General features: G+C 42.5%; 1 protein-coding gene across 2 annotated transcripts in view; it reads left to right on the forward strand.

The window, feature by feature from the left end:
- The window catches only part of RASGEF1B (RasGEF domain family member 1B), a 35,997-nt gene extending 26,309 nt beyond the window's left edge, over window positions 1-9,688 (forward strand). For both annotated transcript variants that reach the window (XM_068542115.1, XM_068542116.1), the window contains 4 exons: window positions 4,191-4,286; window positions 4,656-4,779; window positions 5,935-6,007; window positions 8,339-9,688. In XM_068542115.1, coding sequence (XP_068398216.1) covers window positions 4,191-4,286; window positions 4,656-4,779; window positions 5,935-6,007; window positions 8,339-8,363 — 318 coding nt within the window. In that variant the 3' untranslated portion in view covers window positions 8,364-9,688. The remainder of the gene's footprint in view (window positions 1-4,190; window positions 4,287-4,655; window positions 4,780-5,934; window positions 6,008-8,338) is intronic.
- The last annotated feature ends 10,512 nt before the right edge of the window (window positions 9,689-20,200 follow it).

The following is a 20,200-nucleotide window of genomic DNA, read 5'->3' on the forward strand; positions in this document are numbered from 1 at the left end:
CAGGACCTCCGTGAGTTAGAGGGCCTCTGCCTTAGCGAGGAAGAGGCTGTGGAATCATCTCTCTCGGTCAGGAGCTGTAGCACTGGCCAGAGTAATTCTGAAGTCCAGCCCTCCCACAAAGATCTCACTGAGTGTTGTACTTGTGGGACTCTAATAGCTTTTCCCAGCATTTACCCTTTCCATCATTTACTAAATTCTGTCTGCTTTAGTTTTGTTGTTTTTTAACCAGTTTCGTGTGAGCGTATGGATTGTGTTCTCTGGTTCGTAAAACAAATGATCCCACCACCAATTTAAAGAAATACGCCATTTCTTTTTCACAACTGGTCTCAAAGGCTATGAATGAAAACATTTGGGGATAAAAATTCATCTTTTGGGCTTCCCTGGTGGCGCAGTGGTTGAGAACCTGCCTGCCAATGCAGGGGACGCGGGTTCGAGCCCTGGTCTGGGAGGATCCCACATGCCGCGGAGCAACTGGGCCCGTGAGCCACAATTACTGAGCCTGCGCGTCTGGAGCCTGTGCTCCGCAACAAGAGAGGCCGCGACAGTGAGAGGCCCGCGCACCGCGATGAAGAGTGGCCCCCGCTTGCCGCAACTAGAGAAAGCCCTCGCACAGAAACAAAGACCCAACACAGCCAAAAATAGATAAATAAATAAATAAATAAATAAATAAATTTTTTAAAAAAAATTCATCTTTTATTCAAGAGAATTGGGATTCTGTTTTCTTTTTTGAAGTGAGGGTAGACTCTCTTTATTCCTAAGTCAGTTCCTATTTTAAAGTCTTCCTGGCAGCATGAATAAAGTAATATAATCTTTGATATTCTTTGAATTATGTTTAGGTGGCCAATGTGGCACGTCTGTAGGTACCATATAGAAAAAAAATCTGTCTTTCACATCGGGGCCATTAAATGATCTTTAAATAGCTGTTTTTTTCTGTGAGTCCTTGTGTCTCCTGGTTTTTAACCACTTCTCGTACGGGTACGTGGTTTTCAGTCCTCTCACCATTCCATTTCTGATCGTGGGAACTTGTTCCTGCTCATCAGCATTCATTTCTAGTTGTGGAACTGATAATGCCTTTAAGGTGTAGTTGCCAAGAATATTGTGAAAGGGAATTAGAAAAAAACATTACTACTTGAGACGTTCTCCCACTAGAGCCTTCATTGAAAGACCTCTCAGAAACCAAACTTTTGCCCCTGTTCGTAGCCTGTACATTCACCTTCACTCTGGAAATCCAAAGTCCTTATAGTCTCCCGATTTTTTTTTTTTTTAATAAATTTATTTACTTATTTACTTTTGGCTGTGTTGGGTCTTTGTTTCTGTGCGAGGGCTTTCTCTAGTTGCGGCGAGCGGGGGCCACTCTTCATCGCGGTGCGCGGGCCTCTCACTGTCGCGGCCTCTCTTGTTGCGGAGCACAGGCTCCAGACGCGCAGGCTCAGTAGTTGTGGCTCACGGGCCCAGCCGCTCCGCGGCATGTGGGGTCCTCCCAGACCAGGGCTCGAACCCGTGTCCCCTGCATTGGCAGGCAGATTCTCAACCACTGCGCCACCAGGGAAGGCCCTCCTGATTTTTACAGTGGTAGATTTATGTAGGGGCTGCACACCTGAAGGGAACCATCCCTGAGGAAATGACAAGTTGAAGAAGACTGTGAGACTTCTGTCTGGCACATGGGCATAAGGAACAGCGCAGGAATTATAATAAGGGAGATTGTTTCTATCGCTGTGTTCTTGGAAGAGTGGTTCAGACAATTAATAGTGGATCAGTCCAGCAATCCCACTTCTGGGTATTTATCTGAGGAAAACAAAAACACTACATATTTAGAAAAGATACGTGTACTCCCTTGTTCATTGTAGCATTATTTACAAAGCCAAATATAGAAACAACCTAAATGTCCATTGACGGATGAATGGATGAAGAAATTGTAGTGTGTGCGTGTGTGTGTGTGTCTGTATATTTATATATATACACATATATATACATATATATAGTACATATACATACAAGTACATATACTATAGTTTCTTTATTCCATTATATATATATATATGTATATAAAATGATTCATGTGATCAGCCCCACATGAATCCCACAGCCCAGCACTACAGAACAGAGCACAGAAGTAAAGTTCTTGCTTAAAAGCTGTTACACTAGGCAGATATTGCATCTTGATAATAATTCAGTCCTCATTTTCCTTATGATGATACATCAGTAATACTTGTCCCCTTGTATGGGGCCCATTGGTTTTGGGGGAATGCTGACTTGAGGTCAAACCTGTGTTGTTGAATTTAATCCTCACCACAAGTCAGTGGGTACTGTTCCCACTTTAAGATGAGGAAACTAGGCTTTCTTAGCCTTATACCAGGGGTTGGCGAACTCTTTCTCTTAGGGGCCAGATCCTAAATATTTTAGGCATTGTAAACCATACGGTCTCTGTTGCAACTGCTCAGCTCAGATGTGGTGGCACAAGAGCAGACATAGACGGTACGCAGGTGAGGGGATGAGCATGCCTGTTTTCCAGTAAAGCTGTCTGGACACTGGAATTCTAACTTCATTTAATTTCATGCTCATGAAATATTTATTCTTTTGATATTTCCCCAGTCATTTAACAATGTAAAATATATGGCTTCTAGGCCATTCCAAAACAGGCGGTGAGGTGGGCTGGCCCTCAGGCCACAGGTGGTGGACTCCTGGCTTGTACGTCCAGTCAGTTGTGGAACCACATTTTAAACTGAGGTCTAGCAGAGCCAAAGCCCAGCACCCCCCAGTGACAAGTGGTCTTGCAAAGAAGTGAAGTTCGGGTGTGCTTTTATCCTTGTTACCATGGCTGTTTAGAGAAAAATAATAGAGATATAGTCAGTAATATTTGAAGGAGAAGGTAATGAGGGGATCTTTACGAATTCAGTTTAGAGACTTCCAGACAATAGCAAATAATTAAAAGTATATTCAAAAGGGCTGTCGAAATTGAAGATTCATTTTGGCTATTTTCAGAGATCAACAAAACAAAAAATAATCAAAGCCTATCTTTTTTTAAATGACTTTAGGGGAAAATCTGAATTTCCCTCTAGAAGTGAAAATTGATACTTAATGTTTTTGCGTATGAGCCAAAATGTATGTTTTCCAGACCTGTCATTCATCTAGTGTAGGTGTACCACATGAGTCATAAGCTTAGGGAACCTTCAAAAACCTGCTCTTGGGTAAACAACATAGGTCCAAGGTTTGTGTCTGCAGCATTATTTACATTGTAGCACATTTAGAATCTTCAAAAGCATGTCAGTGTTTGAGAGAAAGTGGAAGTTACAAAGTGGAAGAACAAAGAGCTTTGTTCTTTGTTCATTCTGGGCTTCGTAGAATTTAGAGTACTCTCTTACAGATTATTATTTTAGATTAATTAATTAAATACCACCATATCAAACCAAAGATGTGAGGCAGGAAAGTCTTACTAAAGAAAGCTCATTGTTTTTTAAACAACCATTAATTTTAATTTGCACATTTATATTCCTCCTTCACCTGGGCCTGCCTCACAACATATTGTGCAAGGTACCACTTCGGTGATTTCCTATGAGAACAGGTGCTTACTTGCTCTGTCACAAGAAGGCCAGGTTTACGCAACAGGAAGTTTATGGCAACTATTACCAAAACCCCTGAGCTCTCACGTTATCTTGAGCAGTATCTTCAAGGGAAAGGAAAATGTTCCTCTAAGAAAAAGTTCATCTAAAATGTAGATGTCTAAATGATAAAAACAGTACAGATTCTCACAGAGAGATGGGTCACACATCTTAAGCTCTTAGTACCTGCAGTGGCAGGTATTCTATTAATATTTTGCTCTATCTAAATGAAAAGTAAGAGTTTTTAGATCTTTTTTCTTTGATTATAGCTAGAACTCTCAGATTTGATTATATGCTATTGCCCTGAGAAAAATGGGGGAAACTAGCAACAAGGTGAAGCCAATCCGCCTCCCGGTGCCACCCATCTTTGCTGCATTTTGGTTATTATAACAGCATTTTCATGTTATGCAAAACTATATAAAGAAGGAAACTGCTCTCATGGGAGGCAAAGAAAACACTGTACCTGTCTTAATTAATTATAGCCCATTCTGTAATCCAGAGTCAATGCTGTTCATTAACTTCTTATATTGTTTGATGAGAGTCTAAATGTGCATTTGCCCAAAACAAACCAGAGCTTTTTGTTTTCTCTAGATTGTGATACCATTCTTCAGTCTTTTAATCAAAGATATTTATTTCCTCAATGAGGGGTGTGCCAACCGCCTTCCCAACGGCCATGTCAACTTTGAGGTAAGGCTGCAAGATCTGAGCCCAGAGAAGGACTAGCTTCTCCAGCCACTGTAGAGAGCCCAGGCCATCTAAGCTGCTTCTGAATTTCTCGAGCCAAGTTTTCTCTTTCCCTACTAATTTGTAAGAAGATAGCAATGCTGACTAGAATAAATTAGCTGCACCATTATTATAAATTACTATCCAGAGGTACTTGAGTAAATTTTTACCTCTACCTAGCAAATATCTATTGCTAATTTTTATTAAATTAAGAAAATTGTGGAGTTCAGAGGATTAGAAGCCAGAGGAGAACATTAAATGGAGTGATCTCATCCAAGCTCATGATTTTTGATAACTGCCTTTAAATTCAACTTTCGTTTTATTCTCTTCTAGAAATTTTGGGAACTGGCCAAACAAGTGAGTGAATTCATGACGTGGAAGCAAGTGGAGTGTCCATTTGAGAGGGACCGGAAGATCTTACAGTACCTGCTCACAATACCAGTCTTTAGTGAAGATGGTGGGTAGCCTGCTCAGCCGGGGCCGCCCCCAGCATCCACAGACCCTACGATCAGGAAATCAGCATGTAAATGCTTGGTGCCTGGTTCCTCATGTAGTATGAGGCCTGTCTTCTGACTTATTCCATCTTAAGAATTTTCTGTTGCACAGAAAACCGTATGATTTATCCCTAAAATATTTGAGTCAGGCACTCACTATTCACCGATAAGCAGTACGTTTCTGTGTTTAAACATTCTTTATAATATTAGATCTGCAGAGCTTTGGGCACAAATGGAAAGTTATTGAAGGATCATTTGCCCTTGTTTAGGCTTGCTTTAATGGAGAAAAAAGGTGTTTCGTGATACGTTGACATTCAAGGTAATCTGAAAAACAAAACAATTGCTAGCCCCTGCTGTTTGTCAAAACAAACAGTGGAAAGTCTTAACCTGTTAAAACATTAGGGAATTTGAGGCAGAAACAGTGATTGTGTACAAAAAAAATTGACCAGAAATTTAAAGTTTGTCAAAGACTTGGGGATTGACTGTATTAATCTGTTACATCCTAATATTATAGAAATCAATAGCATTATTAACTATTTCTCATAGTAGATTGGTAGTGTTTGTGATAATGACTAAAGAACATTTTGAATTAATATGACCCATTCCAGAGGGGACTTGATTATTAGCCTCTACAAACAGGATTAATAACAAGCTTTTAAATCTTTGGAATTCTTTTTGACTTAATATTAAAGAGAAAAACATTAGAAGAGTGAAAAATTGGCCTAGAAAACCTGACTTTTTACCTGCTAAAATGTCTTTTAAAAAAGCTAACAGGAAAGGCTCCCCTCCCCATCCCCCTTCTTTATAAAGAACATAAATGTGAGCGTATGATCGCATCCTGTGGCTTGCCTTTCTAAGCTTTTTTTGCCTCATAAATTGTCTTAGTTAACCAAGTGCCGTTTTGGCCTAAGAGGCCCTTGGGGTTTTGTTGAGATGGTCAGTCAGGGGCAAAGTGTGGTATTCTGTGTTCTTAAAGCTCCCCGCTTGTAATTTGATATTTTAAAGAGTGTGTTTTGCTGTAGGGTTTGGTTCAGGTTGAATGGGGGATGGATGGAGGTGGGTAATGTATCAGGAAAAGGCTTCAGCGTTAATGCATTCGTACTTTTGGTTGATTGTAGCTCTCTACTTGGCTTCCTATGAGAGTGAAGGACCTGAAAACCATATAGAGAAAGACAGATGGAAGTCCTTAAGGTGGGTCTCATTGCTTCTCATTGCTGTACAGATCTAATAAAGACGTTGGCCTTAAGTGAAGAAAGCCGCGTGCTTGTCATAGGGAGTCCCTGCCTGCGTGTTCCGAGTCCTCTCTGTAGCTTATCTCCTGTTAACTGAATCTTTCTGGCTTGGAATCCTCATCGCCATCCTTCAGTTTTATTCTCTTTTTTTTTTTTTTTTTTAGTACTGGCAGATACATAGTGACTCTGTTCTTCTTTCTCCCATTATTTTATGGAATGAGGAACTGAAATTACCCTGTGGTATGTTAAAAAGGGCACTGACACATTTTCTTCATCTAAAAGATAAGAAGTTCAGACTGTACTTCTGAATAGTTGTAACAGTAAAATCTTATTTCACCTGAGATCAAAGAGACCCAAGTACCAGCTGGTTCAGTAAATTGGAGTGTGTCACTTATCGACTAGATCTTGGTCCCCTCTTTGGTTTGGGAGAGAGTTGGGACTTTAAATGTAATACAGAATCTCTCCAAATTTAAAAATGTTGTTAATCTATTAGTATTTTCAAACAAAACTAGGATAGGTAAGTTTGTATTTTAACCATCTGAGATGCTTTAATGGGCAAAAGTAGCCCAGGATATAGTATTACTATAACCAAAATTGCTATATGTGTATTTCTACTAAGAGACTCTGGGAACGTGTGCCTCTTTTTTGTTTTTTAATATTTATTTATTTATTTGGTTGCACTGGGTCTTAGTTGCGGCAGGAGGGCTCCTTAGTTGTGGCTCGCGGGCTCCTTAGTTGTGGCACGTGAGCTCTTAGTTGCAGCATGCACGTGGGATCTAGTTCCCTGACCAGGGATCGAACCCAGGCCCCCTGCATTGGGAGCGTGGAGTCTTATCCACTGTGCCACCAGGGAAGTCCCATGTGCCTTTTTGTACCAGGTTGACAAGCCCATTTTCTCTTCTTCCCATAGTCACTTGGGAGCCTTCATTAACTTGATCTTGGGCTAGGTTTCATGAGCCAGGGTATCTAAGATGTATTTGGTTTTGTGTGATTTTATTTGTTTCAAAGGAAAATTTAGGCGTTCTTTGAACCTTTCATTGAGGAGGGATGAGGTACAGAAGCATTGGAATTATTATGCTTACAGCAGGTCACAGTGAAAGGCAAAGGATTGGAGACGTTTCTTCTTTTCCCTACCGCTGTGTGAGCCCTTGAGGGGGAGCACAGGGTCTTCCCTCAAATGTGCCGCAGCTCTGGACCTGCTCCTGTGCTGTTGAGGAAGGACGTTGGGTTACTGCAGGTGTTGGCTGAGGCCGAGCACCCCCAAAGAGGATAAAAAAGAAGTACGCTGTGATCCTTTGCGAAAGGATCTATCCACATATGCTAAGTGGATAGATACTAAGGCTCATCATTCTAGAATGATAGTACCTGCCTGAAAACGTGTACATGCATTAGCTTTGCAGGCAGTAGGATATTTTTACATAGATGCTTCTCCTGCTGGTCCAAGAGTCACTCATTCAGACACCTTGGGTTCAGCAGTGGCAATGACAAATACACCTGTGAGGGGAGACACCTTTCTTGTCGCTTGATATTTAAATGCTCTCAGTGGGCACCGAATGTGAACTCGTTCAGATTTACTAAATATCCCATCTGCCATGAGACCAGTATGGTTCTAAAAGCTTTTTATCATTAATGACCTTTGTTTGTGTGTGTGTGTGTGTTAATATAAAGCCACTCAAGGTATAGATTTACCTGTAAACAAAGTTTTGGCCATCTCCACTAATATATATTTATTTTAAGTGACTAACAGTTCTCCCAGAAAACCTGAAGGACTTCAATGCTTAATACTTTTCTGTCCTTCTTTAAAACTTTTTTTTAATTAATTTATTTTTTATTAAAGTATAGTTGATTTACAGTGTTTTAATTTCAGGTGTACAGCAAAGTGATTCAGTTATATATATATTCTTTTTCAGATTCTTTTCCCTTATAGGTTATTACAAAATATTGAGTATTGTTCTTTGTTGTTTATCTACTTTATATATAGTAGTGTGTATATGTTATTCCCAAAATCCTAATTTATCCTTCCCCCCACCTTTGCCCTTTGGTAACCATCAGTTTGTTTTCTACGTCTGTGAGTCTATTTCCGTTTTGTAAATCAGTTCATTTGTGTCGTTTTTCTAGATTCCACATACAAGTGATACCATATGATATTTGTCTTTGTCTGGCTTACTTTAAACTACGTAAAATCAAACTTCAAACATGGGAAAGATGAAACTAGTATTATGTGAGGCTCTTCATCCTCATTCAGATCATTTGCCACCTTCCTTCTTATCTTATCTTCTTTATTACTCAGGTCCAGCCTCCTGGGCAGAGTTTAACACACGGGATGCTGGCTGCTGCGTTCAAGCAGATCATCGAGGGGCTGGCCTTTGTTTTCGGGCATCTAGCGCCACAGAAAATCGTGACGTCCCTGCAAGCACGCTCCCTCAGGAGCAGATGGGGACCTTATTCCCCACAGCTGACAGATTGACTCAAATGTTGCGAGACTGAAATGTTCACTGAGGACACTTGAGAAAGAATCCTCTGAAGATCCCAGCTCTGCAATGATTCATCTCCTGGAATTTCCATGTGAATCACAGCTCTGCACCTGGATGGAGCTTTCTTTTGTGTGTGTGTGTGTGTGTTTTTTAATTTGGTTCAACATTTGCTGCTAATGGGACTTGCCCAGCTGAGTGCTGGCTCTTAGGAAGCCCATGTTTCTTTGTTAACTTAAAAGAAAAAGGGAGAAGAGGGAGGGGAAGCAAGCCCTCCATTTAGATCCCAAACTGCAGCTCAGTGGTATTGCTGGGAGGGGTCAGGCTGGCTGGATGCCAACTGCGGACTTTGTTTCCCTGAGCGCGGGCTGTGTTGTGAATTCCCCTCCTCCCTCTTCCTACAAGGTTTTGAGTTGGCTGCTGGTTAGCAAACTCCTTTTTACCCATATAAGTTATTTAATATAATAATGAAGCTAACACTGTGGTAGGAAAATAGCCACTAGAAAAAAAAGCAGAGTTTGTCATTGGACTGTGTAACATTCTAGAAGGACCTTCTGTTTTCTTTACCCTTCTGAGCTGTTTACTACTGACCACTGTGTTCTACAGATGTGTTTTTCAGTCGTTTTTTTGTTACTTAGTTTTCCATGATGCCTATTTTTTTTTTCCTCTTGTAAATTTAAATTATCTGACTTTAAGGGTCTTGGGAAAAAGCCCATGGCCTAATTACAGTTTAATTTTTTAAACAGACTTATTTTTCACTACCTTTCGTGGTCTGTTGGCGACTAAACATGTGAACAGAGAACAAATTGGAAAAGATAACCCCCGCCCACGAGAGCAGTGAACAAAACAAATGAAAAACATCTTGCTGTTGACTCAGAGGTCGAACTAATTGTGAAATAGTTCACCTTGTTAAACATCTAAATAAATCTGTAGTGGCTCTGCAAACAGCCATTATATTTATTTACTCTAGGAAAAACTGTAGTAGTAAACTGTGCTAATGAAAAAAAAAAAAAACAACGACATCATGTTCAAAACAGAGATGTATTTGCAAACTTAATGACATGGTTTCAGAAACACAGAGCATGTCTGTATGCTGCACGGTATCTCAGCAGACCTAAAACGTCTCCAAGCTGTCCCTTTACGACCATCAATATATTTGACACTCTGCGGCCAGGAGTTGTGGTGTCTTTGTTTTCTTTAATGGATGGGGTTGGTGGGGGGTATGGGGGGAGCTGCAGTCTCAGTGGTTCAACTCAAGTGACCGGCTGAAAATGTGTCTGTCCTCGGGGAAGTGGCCTTCAGGAGTATGTGCGTGGGCCTTGACTTTTTGAAACTCAATCATAGTAAACAGTTAATAAGCATCACTTGCCAGGCACTTCCAAGTGTTCGGCATGGGTCATTATCTTCGCCTCTTAGTCGTGGAAACAGGCATATTAATAATAATAATAACTTGTCTGCGGCCGTATAACTAATGAGAGACACAAAGATTTGAACTAGACCTTTAATTCCAGAGCCCAGCCTTGAGATCGCGCTGCCAAGCCTTCTGAGACTTCGGTATAACCTTCAAGCGTGCGAGGAGCCTGGGGATCTCGCTGACCTGCAGATGTGGATTCTGTAGGTCTGGGGTGGGGCCCAGGCGATGCTGAAGGTGCTGGTCCTGGAATCCTGGGAGCGGGGCTCCCTGCAGCACTGCCGCCTGGTCCCTGCCTTGCCTTTCCCTGAACTCTGCACCCTGCGCGTGTTGCCATGACAGCAACAATGTCCATCTTGCAGCCTTCTATGTCTGGGGGGGGTCTTCAAATGATGGGCTGCTGGCCAAGTCTACCCCTTTTGTTTGAGCCACAAGGTGACAATTGTTGAAAAAAATGGAAAGAAGAGTATTTCGTGATACATGAAAATTACATGAAATGCAGATTTCCATGTCCATAAATGAAGTGTTCGGAACACAGACACATTCATTTGCTTACACACTTTCTCATGGCTGCTTTCTGCTACAAATCAGAGTCTTGCAGTCGCAGCAGAGACTGGATGGCCCACAAAGCCTCAGATGTTTACTCTCTGCCCTTTACAGAAAGAAAGTTTGCTGACCTCTACTCTCTAACTGGTTGTTCTGAGCATTACAATGAGTTTGCAAAAATGCTCTAAAAGGTCTCTATTAAGGCATTAGATAACATAAATGTGGCTACTGAGAAACTTTTTCCTAAAGTGGTATTAGGCTTAACAAATTAGGGATTCCTAGAGATTCTAAGACTATTTAAACAAAAAGTCTTCCCAGAAAGAGTTACCATTCTCATACCTGTCTCTTGTTTTCATGTCCAGATAAGCCAGCGGTTTAAACCAGGTACTAACTTATCTGTGGAAGTCAGTCTCCATTCTCCTGTGTGCACCGGCTGTGGGTTTGGGTCTAGGTGCGTAGATCATTTCTGTGGCCGGGTGGAAGCCTGGGCAAACACAAGCATAAGCAACATCACGTGATGTCAGCCCCTAGATGTGGATTCAGGAAGCGTTCTGTCCAGGTACGCCCTGAATGCCTAAGCAGCGGGCTCTGAGCTGAGGCTGGAGGGAACCTCACAGCAAGCTGGGTTGGGTGGGGAAGGAAGAGAGCTCCTCTCACAATTCGAAGTGTCCCTTGTTTCTGAGAACGCAGGCCCGAGTTCCCCAGCTGTGGCCCGCCTTTCACCTAACAAAGAAAATCATTGGAAAAGGGTTGACTTGCCTCTCTCTTTGAAGGTTTTCAGCTTTCCCTCTCCACTGGACCCGGCTCTGACACCCCTGCCATTTCCTCACCCCTCCCGTACCTTTAGCACACTTTTGCTTCTTTCTGTACTTTCTTTTTCCAACTGCCGCCCATCTGCCTCCTGCACTTAGGATCCCAAGAAAGCACAGCCCAGCGCTGGAAGCTGAGTTGCTAAACTATACAGGAATGTTCAACTGTAGATGACTGACGTGCTCTGCCTTCCCCTTCGGTGCGTTCTGTTTACCCTGTGGCCCGTCTCAACAAAAGCCTCTGCCTCTCTTCCAAACGTGTCTTGATATTCTGATGGAGAGCACACAACCGAGGATAGAAAAGAGTGTTAGGCTAATTTTTTTTGGAGCTAAGGGTACAAAGGAATTCCTGAATTTGCTTCCTGGAGAAAAATGTGCTTAGTGACCTGGAAACTAAACATATCAAACTCAGAGATTCTGATGGTGACTCTATTAACTTTACCCTTAAGACATTTTAAAAGGAAAGACTTTTGTCAGACCTGGGCTTCCAGAGTTTTAATAGAAAATTGGGGCTCTTCCTGGATAAGTCAAGCCAAAATTTTTTTCTGGGTTTGGACGGTTAGATAATTGCCTCAGTTCTCGGCTTCATGTAATCAAGATCACTTGACTCTACACGAGGCTAACAGAAGAGATGTTGTGGTTTGAGGTGTATGTATCCAAACCTTGCAGATTAAGGACCTGTCATTCACAACTAGCAAATAAGGCCAGCTCCACGCAAAATAGACCCTAATTCAAAATATGCCTTAATTCTGTACTTAAGAATCGACTCGTCTTAAAGGATGCATTTTTTTTTTCTTAATCCAATGAGGAAATTCCCAGATAGCCAATTCCCTCTTTAGTGCTAGCAGCCTTCAGCAGGCTTAAATCCCCCTCCACAAGGCTAAAACCCTGCTTCATTTCTCTGAGATTCGATCTAATAAGAAATGAAACATCCCAGTGTGTACTCACATTCTAGGCAGCATGAGGCAGCTGTCTTAGAATAGTTAGTTGTTAGCGTACTTAAGTTTAAACGTGCACAACATCCAACATTTTAGGACTTCTAGGTAATGGTTTATGGAACACAATTTAGAGAATTAAAGAAGGGAACTAATATTTCTCAGAATAAGCAAGAGAAGTATGTGTTCCTTGAAGAGTGCCAAACCATTGGGTTTTCTACCATGAAACCAAGTTTGCTTTCCTTCCCTCTTATCCACCTACGCGGCTTGGAGAAGATGAAAGTTAGCGTGAAATCATCTTTCTCTGGATGAATCACTGTGGGCAAGTCAGTTCAACAGAGTGTGTTGTTAACTTGGTTGAGACACAGCAGCTGGAGGACCCGTAGGCATTGTTCATTTTCTTGCAATGGGATTATGGATCCTTGTAAGTGCAGGTGAGCCATGTGGAGATTTCATGTGTGCTCAGTACATCTACGCTGAACCCACGAGCAAGCCGGTTATCAGTCTTGGTATCGGAGCTTCACAGGTTTTTGCTTTATTGGAGTTGAATAAATCTCACATGTCCCCCTACAATACCTGGACTTTGGAAATGAGCGTAAATTCAAGTGATTCTGATCCATTCTCATGGGTGGTACTATCCTCAGAGATCAGCAAAGGAAATCCAAAGCACTGAGGGCTTTGTTTTTATTATGATTATTAATTAGATTAACACACCTCTGTGTTTATTAGTATACAGCTAATGATCATGACAAGAACTCCATCTTTAAAAATAATATAAACATCCATCATTAAGGGGGCTTCCCTGGTGGCACAGTGGTTGAGAATCTGCCTGCCAGTGCAGGGGACACGGGTTCGAGCCCTGGTCTGGGAAGATCCCACATGCCGCGGAGCAACTGGGTCCGTGAGCCACAACTACTGAGCCTGCGCGTCTGGAGCCTGTGCTCCGCAACAAGAGAGGCCGCGACAGTGAGAGGCCCGCGCACCGCGATGAAGAGTGGCCCCCGCTTGCCTCAACTAGAGAAAACCCTCACGCAGAAACGAAGACCCAACAACACAGCCAAAAAATAAATTAATTAATTAATTAATAAAGTTCCTCTTTGGAAACATTAAAAAAAAAATCCATCATTAAAAGAAAAACTGGGACTGACTGTTTAAGGTCATGGGATAAGTCTGAAATACACTCTGGAAGGGTATTAGATGAGGAATGGGAAGACTGGGGGCTAAACCTCACCCTCCCTAGATTTCTGGGGCTTTGGGGGAAGTCTCCCCACCTTTTAGACCTCAGTGTCCTCATCAGGAAGTAATGGGTCTGAACTAATTGATGTGGGCTGGCCGGTCCGGATCTGAGAGTCTGCGGTTTGGGAAAGCACTTTCTCAGCTTGCTGGACAGAAAGGTGAATTAGCAAGTAAATACAGCATCCTGCATTTGTGCTTCAAACTTCCCTTCCTCCTGCCTGGCAATTTTGTGTTTTGTTTGTTGTGTTTGAAGAGGGAAGGGATAAGAGGCTAATTGCTATTTGATTGGAGACAAAGAAGTGATAAAGGCTCAGCTACCCCCTCCAATCCCGTGCCACACAACTGGATAGAGTTCTTTATAGTAAAGAGGGATTGCTACCCAGACCAGAAACCAGAAAATACCCTCTGTGCAAAACCAGTTGTATGACTTCAAAGGTGCTAGATGAAGAAAGCATAGTTTCCAAAGACTACAAAAATACTTTGTTGTGTAGAATACATCTTTGCCATGGCAGCTGTTGCAATTATGCTGGTTTATGTAGATAAAATCATAAATAAAGTGCCTGTTCACACCTAGTCATTCACAAATGAATCACTATTTGGCTTAAAATATCAAGACTCAGACACGTGATGATCAGAGGCCACTTCTGCATTTTGTCAAGTTTCATTTCTTGAAAATGATTGGGGACCTTCTCTGAAGACTGTCCAGACAGTGGTAAACTCCTGAATTTGACATACCTTTTACAGGAAGTCCTGCATGGGGGGAAACCAGCAAGGGCATGGATCAGTCTTGTAAGGCTGGATAACTTCTTTCCTTGGGCTACAAATGCTCCATGAATCCTAATCCAGGAAGACCTCCGCAAAAGAGAAAAGATCAGAGAAGAAAAAGGCCAACACCTCAGAAGAGGGAGAAAACTGTAGAGGGATATGTAAATAACAAATCTTTGGCAAGCGGGGGAGTTTAAGAAGAGGTGTGACATTAGCAGTGTTGGAGCTTCTGTAATACTCAAACATTTAAGATCTAATAAGAAAACAATGAAGTAAGAAATTCTGTTCTCTTGGGAAACTACAAACTATTAGCTGTTAAAATAGGTATTAGGTAAATGGATAGAACTAGATAACTAGGAGGATTTTTTTTTAATTAATTAATTTTTGGCTGTGTTGGGTCTTTGTTGCTGCGCACGGGCTTCCTCTAGTTGCGGCGAGTGGCGGCTACCCTTCATTGCGGAGTGCAGGCTTCTCATTGGCTTCTCTTGTTGCGGAGCATGGGCTCTGGGGCTGCAGGCTTCAGTAGTTGTGGCGCACAGGCTCAGTATTTGTGGCGCACGGGTTTAGTTGCTCCGCGGCAATGTGGGATCTTCCCGGACCAGGGCTCTAACCCGTGTCCCCGGCATTGGCAGGCAGATTCTTAACCACTGTGCCACCAGCAAAGTCCCAGAGGATTATTTTTAATTACAGTACTTTACTGAACTGACCCATAAAATAAAGTTCATAAAATTCTGGAAAAGAATAGGCATCACCAACCCTTCTCCACGTATTCAAAAATGATCAAGGCCTTTGGGCAGGGCAGAGAAGAGCTAGCAGGGGGGCTTGCTTTCTCAGCCAGTTTAGACTTAGATGAGAAATAAGGATAACCCACAGGGTCCTTAGGTGTCCCCACAAAGGCTCGGGATTTGTAAAATGCTTTTATTTCCTTCAGAGTATTCTCTTGGCTTACAGATAAATCCAGCCCTGCTGCGATGGGATCCCTTAGCTCTGCCCTTAAATTTTATAAGGAGATGGGGGTGCAGGCCTATTACCAAGATAATCTTACAAATAGAACTTCGTCTATTCAGAGAGTTCAGAGTATGATGCAAACAGTGCTTGGTTTTTCTTGCGTTAATTTTTCAGCCCGTCCTCTGTCAATCTGGAAAGAACCTGAAGGGAGTTTTACTCTGCCCTCATGGAAGGCATGAAGGAAGAGAGTTTTATTACCGCTAAGACTGGCCACCTCTTTCGGCACAATTCCCAGGTGCTGTAGTATCTACAGGGTCTCTTTTCTTTGCCTTAACAAAGAGTTCTATCAATTGTCCTTGCTTGGAATGGGCCTGGGCCCCAGGAGGTCAGCAGTCATGTGCCCTAGATGATAGGGGATGAATGGAGGAAACTCAGCCTTGTCAATAACAGCCAACACTATTCCCAGTAAGGCTGGCACAGTCCCAGCTCCCATCCTTCCACCTTAACATGGTCTGTGCCCTGGAGCTTCCCCTCACTCCTCTCTCCAAATCAAGATGTACATTTCTTCAGGGACTGTTGATTTTAACTAGCGATTTGAAGGTTTAAATTTATCAATCTAACTCATATGATTGTGTGATTAACTGAGAATCACTTCATGTTCACGTTCTAGCTGGTGGAGTTTTAGGGCATATAGTAGAGAAAATTTTTTAAATTTAGGCAGCGAGGGGAGAAATGTGGACAAGAGAACCTTATAAAACCACAAAATAGAAGAGCTTTAAAGGTTTTACCAAGTGATTGACTCCTCTAGCCATCAAGCTGGTTGGTGAATGGCCTGGGACCAGAACCACAATCTAGCACTGCTCCCTGGCACTAAGCAGCTTCCCTCCAGAGCAGGCCAGCCTGCGTGGGACTTTGCCCAGGTTCACACCATCAGCGACTTGTGGTGTTTTCAGCTGTTCCAGCACTTCTGAATTCACAGATTCTCAAGAAAAAAAAAGGAAAAATCTCATTTGAGATGTACCAAATATGCCACACACTATGCTGAGTACTGACATAGTGGGGTGTGACTAAGACCCAGCACCTATGTTGAAGGAGCTCACCTTCCGCTGAGGAAACCACCTTGCAGTGCAACAGGTGTTGGAAGTCGGTCCTGCCTTGGTGCTCCCACAGAATCCTCTATTCTTAGCTAATCGGATTGGGAGATCAGAGAGCTTTTCCTGGCAGATGCAAACCTGAGATCTTATGAATGTTTGCCTGGGGAATTCCTACTGCATGTGTGTACAGGGCCGGGCAGCCATATATGGTTATATTATTTTGTTCTGTACTGGAGGAGAAGGAGGAAGGCTGGGCCCTGAAATCCAGTCCCAAGCTGCGTATGAACTTATACGGAGGCAGCCTCCAACAGGAGGAAGGGCGACTTTATTGTAATTCATCCTCCCCGATGGGGTACCTTTTCCCGCTTGACACAGAGACTCTTGATATGCAGGGAGCAGCCTTCCTATAGGGCACAAACAAAATGCACTATCAAAGAACAACCTCGTGTATGTTACGGCTGAGTTAGGGTTCAAGCTGAGGCTTGAGAGGTAGTCAGGATCTGGAGGAGAGGTTGGAGATCTGTGCTGAGAAATTGCACTTTATCCAAAATGTCTATGTGAAGCCACTGAGGGATTTTAGCAGTGAGATGACAAGGTCAGAGGTGCATTTTAGCAAGAAGACACTGGCTGCTCAGTAGAGGATGAATTGGTGCTGGGGGGAGGGCGTGGGGAGGATGGGGAGTTGGGGCAGGGGTAGCGGTGATCATAAGAATAACGTAGAGGAACTGGGTAGGAAATTCTTGTCTTAGACCAGACAATAAATTAGGAGGGTCTGAGCCGAAACAGGGAAGATAGAGAGGAGGAAATAGATTCATAAAATGTTAAGAAGGCAGACATAAAAGCCCTGGGAGAAGTAGACACACAGTGTGGGTGTCCTTGAGGATGAAGAGGAACTGAGGCTTGGGGCAGCAGTTGTTTGTGTTATGGGCCAAATTGTGTCCCCCCTAAAAAGATGTGTTGGAATCCTGGCACCTAGAATTGGTACCTACGTGCTACTCCTAGTCTCAGTGCCTCAGAATGTGACCGTATTTGGAGAGAGGGTCTTCTCAGAGATAATCAAGTTAAAGTGAGGTTATTAGCGTGGGCCCTAAAACAATACAACTGGTATCCTTCAAAAGGGGGAAATGTGAAGACAGACATACACAGGGAGAACGTCATGTAAAGATGGGGTTACACTGCCACTAACCAAGGAACCACCAGAAGGTAGGAGAGAGGCCTTCCCTTGTGTCTTCAGAGGGATCATAGCCCTGCTGACACCTGTGTCTCAGACTTCTGGCCTCTAGGACCCAGAGATAACACATTTCTGTTTAAGCCACTCAGTTTGTGGTACTTTGCTACAGCAGCCCTAGAAAACCGTCTGTCTCTTTTATGATTAAATTATGTGTTAGTTGGAGTCTGACGTTAATTAAATCCCTCTAATAAAGAGGAGGTTTATAAAGGGATTAGGTAATACTTCCTACAGTTTACCTTGAACTCTGCAACTACAATCATTCCATTTTATTGCCAAACATCCTTTTAAGGTTCCATACTTTATGTATTACCTTCAAGTGCATCAATCTTAATCAACGTAAAATGAATAGGGAACTTGAAATGTTTACACAAACCAGTGAATGCTATTAAATACATATTACGAAAATTGATGTGATCCAGTCCTGAGTTCCAACCCATGGTGACATGGAATATGTGGGCGAAATGGCAGAGTCATAAAGGAATCTGGAGAAAATAATATATCCCTCATTTTATAGATGCATATACTAATGTCCAGAGGATTTATGTGACCCGGAGCTAGTGAATTAATAAATTGGTGACAGGGTTAGAAGTTAAGGTTTCCTCTCTTGACCTGTAGTCTATTCTTTCTCCTTATACTGCTGGTTCAATGCTGAATTTCTCTTTGAACTGAATTGGTCTGAGGCCACCCCAGGTTTTTGAATGCAGGTGTGAAAAGTCAAATGATCCAGGACTCTCCATTTTGCAGTAGTTCAAGAAAAGAGATGTAATAAAAAATAAATAGCAGCGTATAAGGGAGCAAGCACAAAGTCCATGTAAAGAGAAAATAATTTTTTGTTATCAAATCTATCTCATTGGCTACTTCTCAGTTTCCCTTGCTGATTGCTTCTTAATCTCAAAACACTGGATTACCCCAGGGATCAGAGACTCCTTTATTTATCATCACTACAACGGTGACTTCATTCAGTCCCATTGCTTTAAAATCCTCTGTTACCCGGTGACTGTTAGCGGGTGACTCCCCATTTGCAGTGCTACGCCTTCTTCTAAGAGATGGATTCACTTCGAAGCTTGCATAGCTTAACCTTTAGGGCGTCTCACTTGTACAACCCCTTCTAAGATGCTGTACCTAATTTTGAATTGAGTCTTGAATTCTTTGTCTTTTTTTTTTAATTGAAGTATAGTTGATTTACAATGTTGTGTTAGTTTCAGGTATACAGCAAAGTAATTCACGTATACACATGTACGTATTCTTTTTCAGATTCCTTTCCATTATAGGTTATTATAAGCTATTGAATATAGTTCCCTGTGCTATATGGTAAGTCCTTGTTGTTAATCTATTTTATACATAGTGCTGTGTATCCGGTTTTTTTTGCGGGGGGGAGACACATACTTTTTTTTTATATCTTTATTGGAGTATAATTGCTTTACAATGTTGTGTTAGTTTCTGTTGTACAACAAAGTGAATCAGCTATATGTATACATATATCCCCATATCCCCTCCCTCTTGCGTCTCCCTCCCACGCTCCCTATCCCACCCCTCTAGGTGGTCACAAAGCATCGAGCTGATCTCCCTGTGCTATGCGCTGCTTCCCACTAGCCATCCATTTTACATTTGGTAGTGTACATATTAATTCCCAGCTCCTAATTTATCCCGCGCCCTTGAATTCTTTAACTTAGAAAAACTTCCCCTAGAATTATGTAACTCTTGGTTCCACAAACTAGGGTCCACCCCTTACTGTCCCCTGGGCCTCAAACTTGTGTACTACACCTCCACTTGGATGGCTGTGTCCAAAAACCAAAAACAAAAAATCTCCTGATTTTCTCTTCAGCGGTAGTCATTGGTACTAGTCACCAAATATTTCCACCTCTCGGATTCCTAGGCATGTGGTAGGGTTGCATTTCCCATCATCTTCTTTGAAGTTAGGCAGAGCTCTGTGGTGGCTTTGTCTGATGAAATGTGAGGGGAAGTGACTTCACTTCCCAGCAGGAGCTTGAGAAGCCAGAGTACAATTCACTAGGTTCCCTTCCAACTGCAGTGGTGATGGAGGAAGAGGGTCAGGATGAAGCCTCAGTCCCCCTGGGTCCCCAAATTAATACTGAGAGAAGAGCTCCCTGCCATGGCTGAGTGACAGAGAGAATTTTGTGGGTTAATCGAGTGAAACTTGGGGGTCTGTTTGTTACCACAGCATAACCTGATGGATACACTTCCCCAATCTGTGCCTCTTCTCATCGTTCCACTCAATAAATATCATTCAATCTTCTGGGTTGCTCAGAACGAATCACTTGGCCTCACCCTGGACCCCTCTCTCTTTCACTGTATGTCAATAGTTCTGTAGACGGCACAGTCAAATACATCTAGAGACTGAATACTTCTCTCCACCTCCAACATTTCCCCCGTCAAGATGCTATCATGTTTTGCTGGATTATTGCAAGAGTCCCAAACCCTTGCCTTCCTATGGCCTCTATGCCACATACCATCTAGGGTGGTGGTTTAGAGCACAGGTCCCCTTATGCCACCCATCCCATCATTCACATTCCTATAGTGGTTTCACATTTCACTCAAAGTGAAATCCGAGGTCCTGTAAGAAAGACATAACCCTGCCTCTCCCCCACCATCTTCCCCCTTGTTCATTCAGATCCAGTCACATTCACCTTGCTAGTCCTCATACACACTAAGACTTGTCCTAACCATTCCCTTGGCCTGGAGCAC

The sequence above is a fragment of the Eschrichtius robustus genome, chromosome 4, assembly GCF_028021215.1.
Source record: "Eschrichtius robustus isolate mEscRob2 chromosome 4, mEscRob2.pri, whole genome shotgun sequence".
NCBI classification, from domain to species: Eukaryota; Metazoa; Chordata; class Mammalia; order Artiodactyla; family Eschrichtiidae; genus Eschrichtius; species Eschrichtius robustus.